The sequence below is a fragment of the Marmota flaviventris genome, chromosome 3, assembly GCF_047511675.1.
Source record: "Marmota flaviventris isolate mMarFla1 chromosome 3, mMarFla1.hap1, whole genome shotgun sequence".
NCBI lineage: Eukaryota > Metazoa > Chordata > Mammalia > Rodentia > Sciuridae > Marmota > Marmota flaviventris.
In genome coordinates this window covers 75,252,281-75,265,156 of record NC_092500.1, presented here as the reverse complement: position 1 = coordinate 75,265,156, position 12,876 = coordinate 75,252,281, and the positions used below count along the sequence as shown (strand labels likewise).

The window sequence follows — 12,876 nt, the reverse complement described above, 5'->3', positions numbered from 1 at the left end:
GAAATGGATCAAATGTTCTATTACACAGTGTATTTCCACAACTAGTCCTTTGTTGCTACTCAGCAACAGCTCTGCCCTGAATAGAATCTTAGATAATGGGTGGATAATATCTGATAAGTCTACTGGAATACTTTGGGAAAATTTAATGATAATATTGACATATTAATAAGATAGTGATTTTATTAGTCAACTCTTGGTTGAAATACTGAGACAGGAGAATTTATGAAGTAAAAAGGTATATTTACATAACAGATTTGGGGGTTCAAATATTCCATGCCTGCACAGTCTCAGTTCTGGTGAGGTTCCTTTCAGCTGGGTGACTTATGGTAAATGGCAATGGTGGAGCCCACCCAGGAGCAACATAACATAAAGACAAAGATCATGGTGGTTCAGGTTTCCATAACCAGCTTTCAGGAGAACTACTTTAATCCCTTCCTAACAGCATCTTCCTTTGTCGACCTAAGGACCTACCCCCAGGCTCTGCCTCTAACAGGGTACATACCACCTCCCAGTACTTCCACCCTGAAGACCAGCATCTAACATGTACACCATGGGGAATATCCAAACCATACCAATGATATAGTTCTCTAGCACACTAAAATTTCTGAATTAAGCTTAGGTAAATTAGCCAACATCAACACCCAGGTATTTCAGCGCCATTGATCTCATGGGCTGAGAAACTAACAACAGTACCCAAGTGGCAAAGGCTCAGCATTGTGTTAATAAGTCCTTTGGGCAGTTGTTGCTCATGGAAATAGAGGACCACTGCTTTATCATTTCCATTCTTTCCCAAATTCATGTCCAGCTTGCACTCTGCTGTAAATGAACAATAGAATGAAATTTACAAAACTCAGCTATCATCACGTTAATTAAAATTCTTTAATTGTGCTGTTGCTTTGAAGATAAATCTTTTAAAACTCTTTTATACACCACTAAATGCCATTTATTTGGTGTGTGCATGAGGGTTCTTTTTATGTATTTATTAAACAATCCCTGGCCTTATTTTTCTACATTATTTTCTAGGAGGAATTATTTTGACTTCAATTTATGATAAATATGTTTAAAATAAGATAATTCACATTAAAAATAGTTGAAATATATAATCTACATAGAGAAGTATAAAATAAGAAACTTATCATTAAACTATTGAAATTTTAGAGTGATGATCATTTACTTTAAAGCCCCTAAAATCAGAATCAGAAACCCTTGGGTAATAATGACAAGTCTATCAGCTATGTATTTTTGTTTTCAGTCACCATGTATAATTGTTTGGAATAGTAGTTAGTGCTCAGCGGGTGGCATCCCCAGAACTGAGGTACTGGTGTTTGATGTGATGGGAACTAAAATAGAGAGCAAGCATTTAGAGAAATAGAAAGTCAACAAAATGTTCTTATTACTACAGGGTAAATCTGTGTTTTGCATCACTTATTTTCAATAATTTCATTTCTCTATTCTAATACCATTTTCAAAATATCAAGACAAGAGAGACTGGGAATTTTGTTTTGAGTTACAGATTGAGAAGTACAGAGATGTAGTCTGGATATAGACTGCATGAGTTTGCCCTCTGGATCTGATATGAGCCAACTGGGTGCCCTTGGACCAAGTCACTTATACTCATTTCAGAAATAAGTATAATGCTACTTGCCTCAGAGGATTTTTTTTTAACAAGGCTAAATGAATGGATTGATATCTAAAGCATTTTGTTAAATGGTGTTTTTTGTTTGTTTGTTTTTTTAATGTAGGAGGAGCAGGAAGCCCAACTGCATCAACACTTAGTGGGAAGGAAGGTAGCACACCTGGGGAACATAGCACTGAGTCTACAAGCCCAGGAAACTCAGGTAAGTAAATATGTGCAATTAGTGCCTATTAAAAATGTACAAATACCAAAATGTGTAGACTGTTGAATGAATGATAAAAATGTGAAAATAGATTAAAATTTATATTTTAATCTCCCAATCTCCTCCTTCAGAGGAATTAGCATATGTTGAAGCACTGCTACTGCTATAAGAGGGTCCCTGGGAGCAAACTCAGTAGCAGGCAGGGACAGCACTTATGAACCATCAGGCACTGGGGCCACCAGCACTGAAAGCCCAGCAAGCAAGACAGAGCCTCTTAGGGGATGTGGTGGGGTCCAATTCAATCTTTAACAAGATCGTATAATGCCATGTATCCAGAAGATCAGAAATGGACATTAGATATTTGTTGTGTACCTACCATTGTGTTAGAATCTTTGTGAAAAGTACAAAAACACTGGGAAACATACATTTTCCCACTCCAGTTCACATCTAAAGGGAGGGATTAATACATGCAGACATAGAAGACAAAAGGGTAAAAAAGTGGGGAAAAGATATGAACTTGATGCTCATGGTAATGGCAGGAGTCACATGCACACTTCCCTGCCTCCAAATCTGTTCTTGGTTCCAGGGACCACAGGAGTGACCACAGGCTCTACCACTGCCAGTCCTTCAGCCTCAGCTACAGGAGCTTCAACCTCTGCAAGCTTAACCTCAGGTAAGTTAGAGGAAGAAGTTCATGAGTTTGCAGGGGTAAAATGGGGGAGTGTAAGTACTTCCCCATTTCTTTTCTCTGTACTATGGCAAAGAATAGAGGAACTAGTAAGAGACTTGAAATAGGGAACTCAGTCCCTTACCAACAGTATTGGTAGTAATGCAATGTACTATAGGTAGCGATACAATGTCTGAATTAAATGATATTTCTAATATCTTGAGCAATCATGGGATTCCTGAGTATTAGATCATAATGATACTAGGGCTCCAATCATGGAAATACTAATGCTTTGAGTCTTGAATGGGGTCTAGAAATCCTGATTACAAATTAGAATCAATTAGAGAAAAGTTTGAAATAGGTACCAGGTTCTTCAAGTTAATTGACTCTCATTTTTTTTTTTTTCCTGGCAGAAGGGCCCAAATGTAAGTATTCATGAAAGCTTCATAGTTGGTTCCAATAAGCATCCTGAGTTATAAAGCACTGGGCTCCAATATCTTACTATTGTATAAGTAAACAAGTTTTTCTGAAGTCAACAAATAAATAGGCACACATAGGAATTCTAATGATCACACAATATTGTATGATCAATTTTTAGAAAGAGTGAATCAGAAACAGAGAAGTATAAATGAATATACAAAAGACATTTTGAAAGCAGAGAGCAAGAACCATGTTCTGCCATTCTATTTTATTAAAGGTCCTAATGTATGTGTACCATTTACTTTGAAAGGCACTACTGGACCACTAGTTACTGAAACATCTAGAGCCCAAAACAGTGAACTGACATCACCTGGAGATAAGTCAGGTGGGCAGAGAATGATGTTCAAGATCCAGGTTTTTGTCAAATGGGAGAGTCATTTATGGGAACTCTACTTATTTTGAAGCAAAGTAGTTGAGAAAATGAATGAGGATGCAGAATGAATCTATCAAAATTGAGAAGGGTGTTTTTATAAGAACCATGCCCCTCTTCAAAGCAGTAAGTAAACCAAAATATTGGAGAAAATAATATGTCACAATCTTAGGTGAACTCGGGCAGGTTTAACCAGATTAATTTAGTCTGTTGGAATAAAATATTGCAATAATAAATAAGTTATTTTAATGGAGTCAGACTACAAAGAAGATGAGATAGAAAATAACTCAAATACTTTATTCCAAGTGTACGTCCACAGTCATCTGTTTCTACTCAGCAACAAATTACCCTGAGTGCAGTTTTAGGTAAGAGGGACCAGGTACCAGAGTTACTTACAGATGACTTTGTGAAAAATTAATAATTAAATTTAGATATGAATAAAATGATGAGCATTATGGCTTAGTAAAACTTCAAATTAGACTCACATAATATGTAAATTTTTCAACCTTCATCATGGTGGTTACATATCATTATTTCTTTGGGGTATGAAAATAATAAAAGCCTCTAAGCTGTCAATGCAGTGTTAGACTGCTAAATCTCATGGCATTTGCTGACTCCCCAGTTCTGTGACTTGCATATAAGAGTTCATGTCTGACAAAAGCTAAGAAAAGCATGCTTGTCCTCGTACATTATTGACTAAATTTTAACTATTTTTAGTTTCATCAGTGAAAGACTGACATTCTTTAACCACAGGTAATTTGATTAAAAACAAATAGGCTGGGATTGTGGCTCAGTGGTAGAGTGCTCACCTAGCACGTGCGAGGCCCTGGGTTCAATCCTCAGCACCACATAAAAAATAAATAAATAAAATAAAGATATTGTGTCCAACTACAACTAAAAAAATGAAAATTAAAAAAAAAAAAAAACAAGCTCTATTTTATCCCTGAACATAAGCAATTAGTCTATAATTTTAAGGACATCAAAAGTGTCTTCTCATTTGCTTCACATTGGCCTTCTCTCTGATTCAGGGTAAAACATTTCCATCTGGTCTCTGCAGTCCTTTATATAGTGAATCTTCCCTTGCCGAGTATGGTTCCTGTTCCAGCATCCGCCTTGCAGGGGAACTTGTAACTAGAACACATTTCAGGGCCCACATCAGAATCAGAAGCTGTTGGAATGGAACCCTCAAAACAGTATACTAACAAATGCTTTAGACAATTTATTCTGATCTCAGTAGGGAACCACTTCTCTACCATTTCTATTCTTTTCCAACTTCCCTCCCACTCTACAATCCAATGGATACCATTCGAGAATGTCGTTCCCCATGTTCAACTATCATCTTGTCTTTCCACTACATAAAACCCAATTATCCTGATTGCTATTAAGATAAATGAAATCTTCTTTATATACCATTAAAAGCCATTTCATTAGTGTATAAATGGGACTTTTCTTTACATATATATTATTTAGTTGATGGCCTTATTTTATTTTCCTATATTTATTTCCCCATAGCAGTTTTCTCGACTTGGGGTGAAAGATAATTGATTTCAGCAAGCATTAAGAGACTTGTCGATTCCAATGAGATTTAAACTGATAGAAATTTTAGTGTGATAGTCACTGAGCTTATGTTTTCTAAATTCTGCACCAGTAGAACTTTGCGTAATGACAATCAGCCGTCTGTCTGTTATCTATCAGGCAGTACACACTGTGGTTGTGAGTGGGATACTCAAACCTTGGTTCTCAGATGGGTGCCATCAGAAGTATTTGTTACTGTTCCATGATGTAATAAGAACAGAAAGCAAACATTTAGAAACAATGACCTTATATCTTTTTGACATAATGCCTTATATCTGTTGAATAAACGCTTGTGTTTTGTGAATTTTTAAAATTATAATTCTAGATTCACTTTTGTGACTTTTTTCCAAAGAATTCATCTAGCACATGTTAGAAATCTATTTTGCACAGAACATTGAGAAGCAAGGAATACAGTATAGTTTGGGGGTTAGATTGCTTGTGTTTGGCTTCTGGGTATTTCGTCCATACAGTGTGACCAGACAATGATTTAAGAATGTTTCCTGTATCATAGAATTTTTAATCCCCAATTATTTCTAAGATATTTTGTAAATGACACTGCTCTTATTAGGAGGAACTTCAAGTCTAATAACACAAAAATCTGGTGGGGTGGAAGGCAGCACACCAAGGGAACTGAGCAGTACAGCTGTAAATCCAGGAGATTCAGGTAGTCAGGACATACATTTTACTATGAATGTCAAAGCAAGTAGTTGGTTTGATAAATGATGAAAATGTACAAGATGACTGAAATTTTGTATTGAATCTCCCAGTCTCCTCCTTCAGAGGAACTAGCATGTGTTGCAAGCACAGCTACTGTGTTTATCAGGTATAACAGGAGAATCCCTGGGAGCGACCTTGGAAGCAGGCAAGGGCAGCCCACATGGACCATCAGGCACTGTGCCACAGAAGAGAGAACCTGGGGGATGTGATGAGGTCCAATTCAAACTTCAGCAAGATCCTAGATTGTGATAATGAGTTAAGGAAAGGTCACCATGGACAACATTGAAAGAAATAATGCCAAGAATAAAACAAAAAAATATCCTAAAATAGTATTTTCTTTATACCTATCTATACTGAATAACTGTTTTTCTCATTAGCAACAAGTAGAGAAGCAGATACGTCCACTACCATCTCTGTTGGTGAAAACACTTCTGGAAGAACAGGTACTGAAGGAGCATTAGCAGTATAAAATTCCAGATAGTAGACATGTGAGCTTTGTGCTCAAATTTAGTCAGAGGAAAGGTTTCTTGGGGAATCTATTATTTAGGTGGTGCCAAATCTCCAGAAGATCAGAAATGTGTCAACAAGTATATGTGTAGCAGTTAGTATATTTTTAGAGGCAATGTGCAATATGGTGAAAGAACAAACTGGTCTCACCCAGTGCCAATTGGGAAAGGGTGAAATTAACAACCACCCAGACAAGACAAAAGTTAGATGGAGATCAAGAGGGGAAAATATGCAAACTGGATCCCAGGACAATTTCAGTGAACAGAGTCAAGGACATTGATGTTTAACCTTGAATTATCTATATGATCATTATATTTTATTAATAAATAATACCTAAATGGAATCAGTACATTATCACAGTTGCCTCATTTACTTTGAGAAACAAACTTCAGATTTCCAAGAAGTCCATAGGGTAGATAAATGCATCATTTTAAATGAACAAGAAAGCATAGTTGAGGTCATATTCATAAGAAGATTTTCCTTTAGGTTTTCTTAAGCTGACATTTTTTTCCCATAAACATCAGGAACATCTGGGACATCATCTGGAGTAACCCCTGAAGCCCAAGGTGGCAGCACTCCTAGAGAAGCAGGCACTGGAGCCACAAGTTCAGGTGAGATCCACCAGGTTGGATATGATGTGTCAGGAGTCATTGTCTATACCCAAACCCTCCTGCATCAGATGCAGGTCTGTGAAATCAGGTCCTTACTGGGGTTAGATTTCTGGCCTAGGGAAATTAAAGGGATCATATGCTTTATTTTATTTTATTCTGGAGAATCACAGATACTCATAGGGATGGCAGGGATAACATGCACCCCCAATATGCACCTTTTTTTGTTTCCAGGGACCACAGGAATGCCTGTAGCCTCTACCACTGCCAGCCCTAGAGACTCAGGTATTTGGCTTCTGGGTATTTCGTCCATACAGTGTGACCAGACAATGATTTAAGAATGTTTCCTGTATCATAGAATTTTTAATCCTCAATTATTTCTAAGATATTTTGTAAATGACACTGTTCTGACACTCAACCTCTGCTGTCAGCAAATTAGGTAAGTATGAGGGAGAATTCCATGCATTTTCAGGTATAAAATGGAAAGTAGAAGTAAATCCCAATATCTTTTCTCTGAAGTATGCTGAAGAATAGAAAGAACTATTAGGGAGAGAGGGAGCCCAATTCCTAACCAATACTTTAACAGGTGGCAGTTGTCCCACTGGATCAGATGGTCTTTCAACAATCTTATGCAATGTTGTGGGCCTTTGAGTATGTTTATAGGACATCCAAGACCTCTGATCTGGACCTTCTGAGACTATAAGTCTGTAATGGGGCCATTATTTGCTATAATTCTAACTACAAATTAGAATTGACTGCAGAAAAATTTGAAAATTTTCCTTCATATAATCATTGAATGTGGAACCTTGGGAAAAGGATTCATTCATGCATGTGTTTTACAGACTCAGTTGGTTCTAAAATGCAGCCTAAGTGAGAACTACTAGGTTCTAATATGTGAACATTAAAGAAGTAGATAATAAGGGATCTTATTGATAAGCAAAATAATAAACTTAATAAAGGATGCTAAGTTGTATAAGATTATGTGATCAATGTTTGGAACCATTGAAATAGAAATGGAGAAGCATATACAAATAAATGAAAGATATTTTGAAAATAGGGAGTAACATTACCTGTACCACTTTATTAAGATCATGATATTTTGTTGGTTTTAAAAGGAACTAGTGGACCATCAGTTGGTGAAACAACTAGAGCCCCAAGCACTGAAGTGACATCACCTAAAGAGCACTCAGGTGAGCAGAGGATGGTGTTTAGAGGTCCTGGTTTTACTCAAAATGAAGAGTTATTCATGGGAACCCTCCTTATTTTAAAGCAAAGTAGTTGAGATGAAAGTATGAAGACCTAGTTGACCCAATTGAAAATGTAGAAAGATGTCTTTTAAAAAAGTGTATTAAGTCAATCAAAATCTTCAAGAAATTAATATTAGAAAAATGTCATAGGCAACTCTGTGTAGTAAGTCACTGGATGCATCTATTCAATTTGTTCCTTTTAGAAGAGAATGGACTGTTAGATTACCCATTGGTAATACAGTTCAAGTAGACTGTAGGTGAGAAGTTCCTTTGTTGTTTTTTGCAGACACTGCTGAAACTTCAGTTACAATCTCTTCCACAGCTGGAAGTGAAGGCACCACAACAAAACTGAGCCCTGGCTTCACTAGTACTGGGGTCACAGCAGGTAAACTTGGTTCAGAGTAAATTATATGTTTATACCAATCAACCGGTGTTGATCAATTTTGTGCAGCAAATATATATTTTTAAATTAAATATCAGAGTTATTACTTTTTAAATGTAATTATGCTTTTCATCATGTTGCTTTTGTAAAATTTTCACATTGTTATTATATAATCCCACTATCTGATAGTTGGTAGCCTCTGTGCACTAGTTACAACCAATTATTTACATTTTTTTGTCCTTCATCAGGAAGAACTAGAATGTTACCAGATATAACAGCTGAAGCCAACAATGGAATAACAAATGATAGAGTTTTTAAGCAGGTGTAACAAAGATATGAAGAAGATATATACTCCATATAGGCAGTTCTGGGATTCACATCAATAATAACTGTACTCTGAGTAAAACCTTTGCTAAAGGGACCAGGTATAAGAGTGACAGAGTCCTCTCTAGCTTACCTATCTCCTCTAACAACATGGTACTCAAAGTGTGGTTTCTGGGCAAGTAGTATAGAAATCCTGTGGGATCCTGTTAGATGGTCATATGTCTAGGTCCACATGGCTAGAATCAGAAGTCCTGGGGTGGAGACCAGCAGACTGTGTTAAGTTGTTTAGGCAATTGATGCTCAACTTGGAGAAGCGTCTCTCTACAATTCCCATTCTTTTTAACCCTCCTTTGAGTCTACACTCCATCAATGTCATATCAGAATGACTTTCCCAAAGCTCAATTCACCTTTGACTATACATATAAAGTACTTAAATATTTCTTTAATATTTATTTTTTAGGTGTAGTTGGACATAATACCTTCATTTAATTTATTTATCTTTATGTGTGCTGAGGATCAAACCCAGCACTTCTCACATGCTAGGCTAGCGCTCTACTGCAGAGCTACAATCCCAGCCCCACACTTAAATATTTCTAATTGCTTTTAAGATTAATGAAATCTTTATATAGCATTAATAGGTATTTTTTCATGTATGCACGGGACTTCTCTTCATGCTATGAACAAGTCCATGGCCTCATTGTGTTTTCCCTTCACTTATTTTACTTAGATACTGTTGTAGTTTAGAACTTATTAAATAATGTTTTGAATAAGCTATTACTTACATTCAAATTACTGCATTAAATAATATGGTTTATACCTAGTAGGAAAATCAAGAAAGTGGGTGATTCCAATTAGACCAGCGACTAATTGAAATTTTAGAGTGATGACCATTTGGTTTCCAATCATAAAAATCTGTATCTGAATTACTTGGGTAATAATGACATGTTAAACTGTGATCACTTTGGGTTACCAGGCATTGAGTATGGTAATTTTCATAGGGTTACCTAAAGTTAGGTCCAGAAATGTATGACTCCCAGACTATTAAAAGTCCATGATATGGTAAAAAGTAAAACACACAACAAGTACTTGGAAATGTAGTAGTTTAGCACAACAAGGTTTAACTGTTGGGTGACTATATATGGTCTTTTCATTTCATATCTGAATTTATGTAATAGCATTGTTCTAAATTGTTCTAAGTATTCATCTATCATACACTGAACACTACAAAATAGGTCTGTTACCTAAGATGGTTTGGGAGTACTTGTGGGAGTGAATAGTCAGGGACAGAGTGCTTGAGTTCGACTCCTTTACCTGTGAGTACCCAGTAGGATTATTTAACCATATCTGATAAATAGGAGGAACATGTTGACTGCCTCAAAGGATGTTTATGAGGAAAATGAATTCAGTTAATTCCTAAAGCAATTTGAAATTCTTTTTTTTAATAAATTTAAGGAGGAAAAGAAGGCCAAATACCTAATAGGGAGGAGGAGGGGAGAGGGCAGCTCACCTGGGGAGCCCAGGACTGGACCTATAAGCCCAGGAGACTTGGGTAGTCAGGATGTGCACTTAGTGCCTATGAAATAGGTACAAATATAAAAACCTATGCCATTAGATAAATCATGAAAATGTACAAGAAGATTGAAATTTTGCCTTTAATCTCCCAATCTCCTCCTTTAGAGGAACTAGCATAATTTGCAACTACTGCTACTGTGTTTATTAGGTACAACAGGAAAGTCCCTAGGAGTCACCTCAGGAGCAGTCAGGGCCAGCACATCTGGACCATCAGGCACTGGGGCCACCAGTGCTGAAAGCCCAGCAGGTAGGACAGAGCCTCCTTATGGGTGATGACAGGGTTCAATGATAGTTTTTGTCAGGATCCCCGAGTGTGACAATGAGAAGAAGGAAAGGTAACCATGGAGAACATTGAAGAACTAATGACTAGAATAAAACTTAAAAAAAAAAAAAAGGCCCTGAAATAGTTCTTCAGAGCTCTCTGTACATTAGGTACCATGTTTGTTCTAATTAGGAACAAGTGGAAGAGCTGACACAGCCACCACTGTCTCTGCTGGTGAAAACACTTCTGGAAGGGCAGGTACTGAAGGAGAATAAGGAGCATAAAATCCAGGCAGCAGATGTGAGAGCTGTTAGCTCAAAGCCTAGTCAGAGACAAAGTTTCCTGGGAAATCCTACCATTATCATTGTGTTGATGTCAACACTTTAGAAGATGAGAAATATATCAACAAGAATACCTGTGGTACTTAGTATTTTTAGAGTGACTGTGCCATGTAGTGAAAGAATAGGGACATATAACATCTCATCCAATGATACTGGGATAGGGGAAAATTAACATTGTAGGTAAAGAAGTAAAGAATAAATAAGACGGCAATTAAGAGAAGAAAACTTGAAAATTGGAATATAAGACACATCTAGGAAACAGAGACAAGAACCTAAATGTTTAACCATAAATTTTCTATGTGATTATTTTATTTTAATAAATACAGTTGTCTTAAGGGATCAGTGCATTATCAGTTACCTGATTTACCCCACTTTACCTTCAGGTAGAAATTAAGATATCATCAAAGCTTACAGAAAACATACATTCATTCTTTTTAAGAAAAAGAAATAATATTTTGGGACATATTCATAAGAAGATTTTCCTTTAAGTTTTCTAATGTGATGGTTTTTTTTCATGATAAATATCAGGTACATCTGGGACATCAGCTGGAACAACCCCTGAAGTTTTAGGTAGCAGTACCCCTGGAGGAGGAGGCACTGGAGCCACAGGTACAAGTGAGGTCCACCAGGTTGGATATGATGCATTAGGAGTTTCCATCCATGCCCTTCTGCAGCAGATGTAGGTCTGCAAAATTAGGCCATCACTTAGATCAGATTACTAGTCTATGAAAATTAAAAAGATAATATCCTTAATTTTCTCTTCTTCTGGAGACACTCAAATACTCATAGGGGTGGCAATAAGTAATAACACCCCCCCACATGCTAAATATAGCTTTCGTATTTTCAGAGACCTCTGGAGTGTCTCCAGGCTCCACCACTGCCAGCCCTAAGGACTCAGCTACACCTTCTTCAACCTCTGGTAGCAGCAAATCAGGTAAATTAGAGAAGTCCAAAAGTTTGCAGGTATAAAATAGAGAGGGTAAGCATGTCCCAATTTCTGTTCTCTGAAATGTAGTGAAGAGTAGAAAGAACTAGTTAGAGGCTTGCATAGTGAGCCTAATTACAGACCAACATTTCAGCATGTAGCTGTGGGGCAATTGGAATCGATTCAATTGTCTTTCTATAATCTTATGCAATTGTGAGAGTCCACAAATGTGCTGCCTATGTGCCTTAATGGTTTTAAGCACCCTGCCCTGGAACTTTTGAGATTGTGAATGTGAAGTGGACCATAGTTTGCTATCCTGGCTATAAATTACGATTAACTCCAAGAAAAGTTTGGAATTTTTCCATCACAGACCCATTGAATTTATGACCCTTGAAAAAGACCTATGTTCGTATATATTTTAAAGCCTCAGTTGGTTGCAATATGCAGCCTAAGTCAGAACCACTAGGCTCAAATATGAGAACACTATTGAAGTAGATGAGAAGCAATCTTACTTGCAAGCAAAATTAATTTACTTCACTGAAGGATGTTAATTTGTACAAGATTTTATGATCGATTTTTGGAATGATTAAAACAGAAATAAATGTATAAATAAAAGTATAAAGAAATAAATGAGAGATATTTTATTTTATTTTTTTTTAAATTTTTATTGTTGGTTGTTCAAAACATTACATAGTTCTTGATATATCATATTTCACACTTTGATTCAAGTGGGTTATGAACTCCCATTTTTACCCCGTATACAGATTGCAGAATCACATCAGTTACACATCCATTGATTTACATATTGCCATACTAGTGTCTGTTGTATTCTGCTAATGAGAGATATTTTAAAAGCAGAGATCAGCATTGCATCATCTGTACAACTTCTTCAAGGGTCAGGATATCATTTGCTATTTGTTTTAAAAGGCACCACTGGACCATCAGTTGGCACAACAACCAGAGCCCAAAGCAATGCAGTGACATCACCTGAAGGGAAATCAGGTGAGTAGAGGATGGCAGTCAAAGTCCTGGCTTTTGTCAATATGAAGAGTTATTCATGG

At 36.7% G+C, this 12,876-nt stretch overlaps 1 protein-coding gene and 1 long non-coding RNA gene across 2 annotated transcripts in view; both read left to right on the top strand.

Moving 5' to 3' along the window:
• Positions 1–10,824, top strand: part of LOC139705084 (mucin-19-like) — a 61,230-nt gene extending 50,406 nt beyond the window's left edge. The window contains exons 44-52 of the mRNA XM_071609289.1: positions 1,743–1,838; positions 2,425–2,511; positions 6,025–6,090; positions 6,679–6,765; positions 6,997–7,047; positions 7,878–7,952; positions 8,296–8,394; positions 10,436–10,534; positions 10,742–10,824. Of these exons, the coding sequence (XP_071465390.1) occupies positions 1,743–1,838; positions 2,425–2,511; positions 6,025–6,090; positions 6,679–6,765; positions 6,997–7,047; positions 7,878–7,952; positions 8,296–8,394; positions 10,436–10,534; positions 10,742–10,824 (743 nt within the window). The remainder of the gene's footprint in view (positions 1–1,742; positions 1,839–2,424; positions 2,512–6,024; positions 6,091–6,678; positions 6,766–6,996; positions 7,048–7,877; positions 7,953–8,295; positions 8,395–10,435; positions 10,535–10,741) is intronic.
• Positions 10,825–11,415: 591 nt separating this feature from the next.
• LOC139705018 (uncharacterized) lies at positions 11,416–12,798 on the top strand. Its single transcript, XR_011706923.1, has 3 exons — positions 11,416–11,499; positions 11,738–11,824; positions 12,743–12,798. It is a non-coding gene; the product is annotated as an uncharacterized lncRNA (long non-coding RNA).
• The last annotated feature ends 78 nt before the right edge of the window (positions 12,799–12,876 follow it).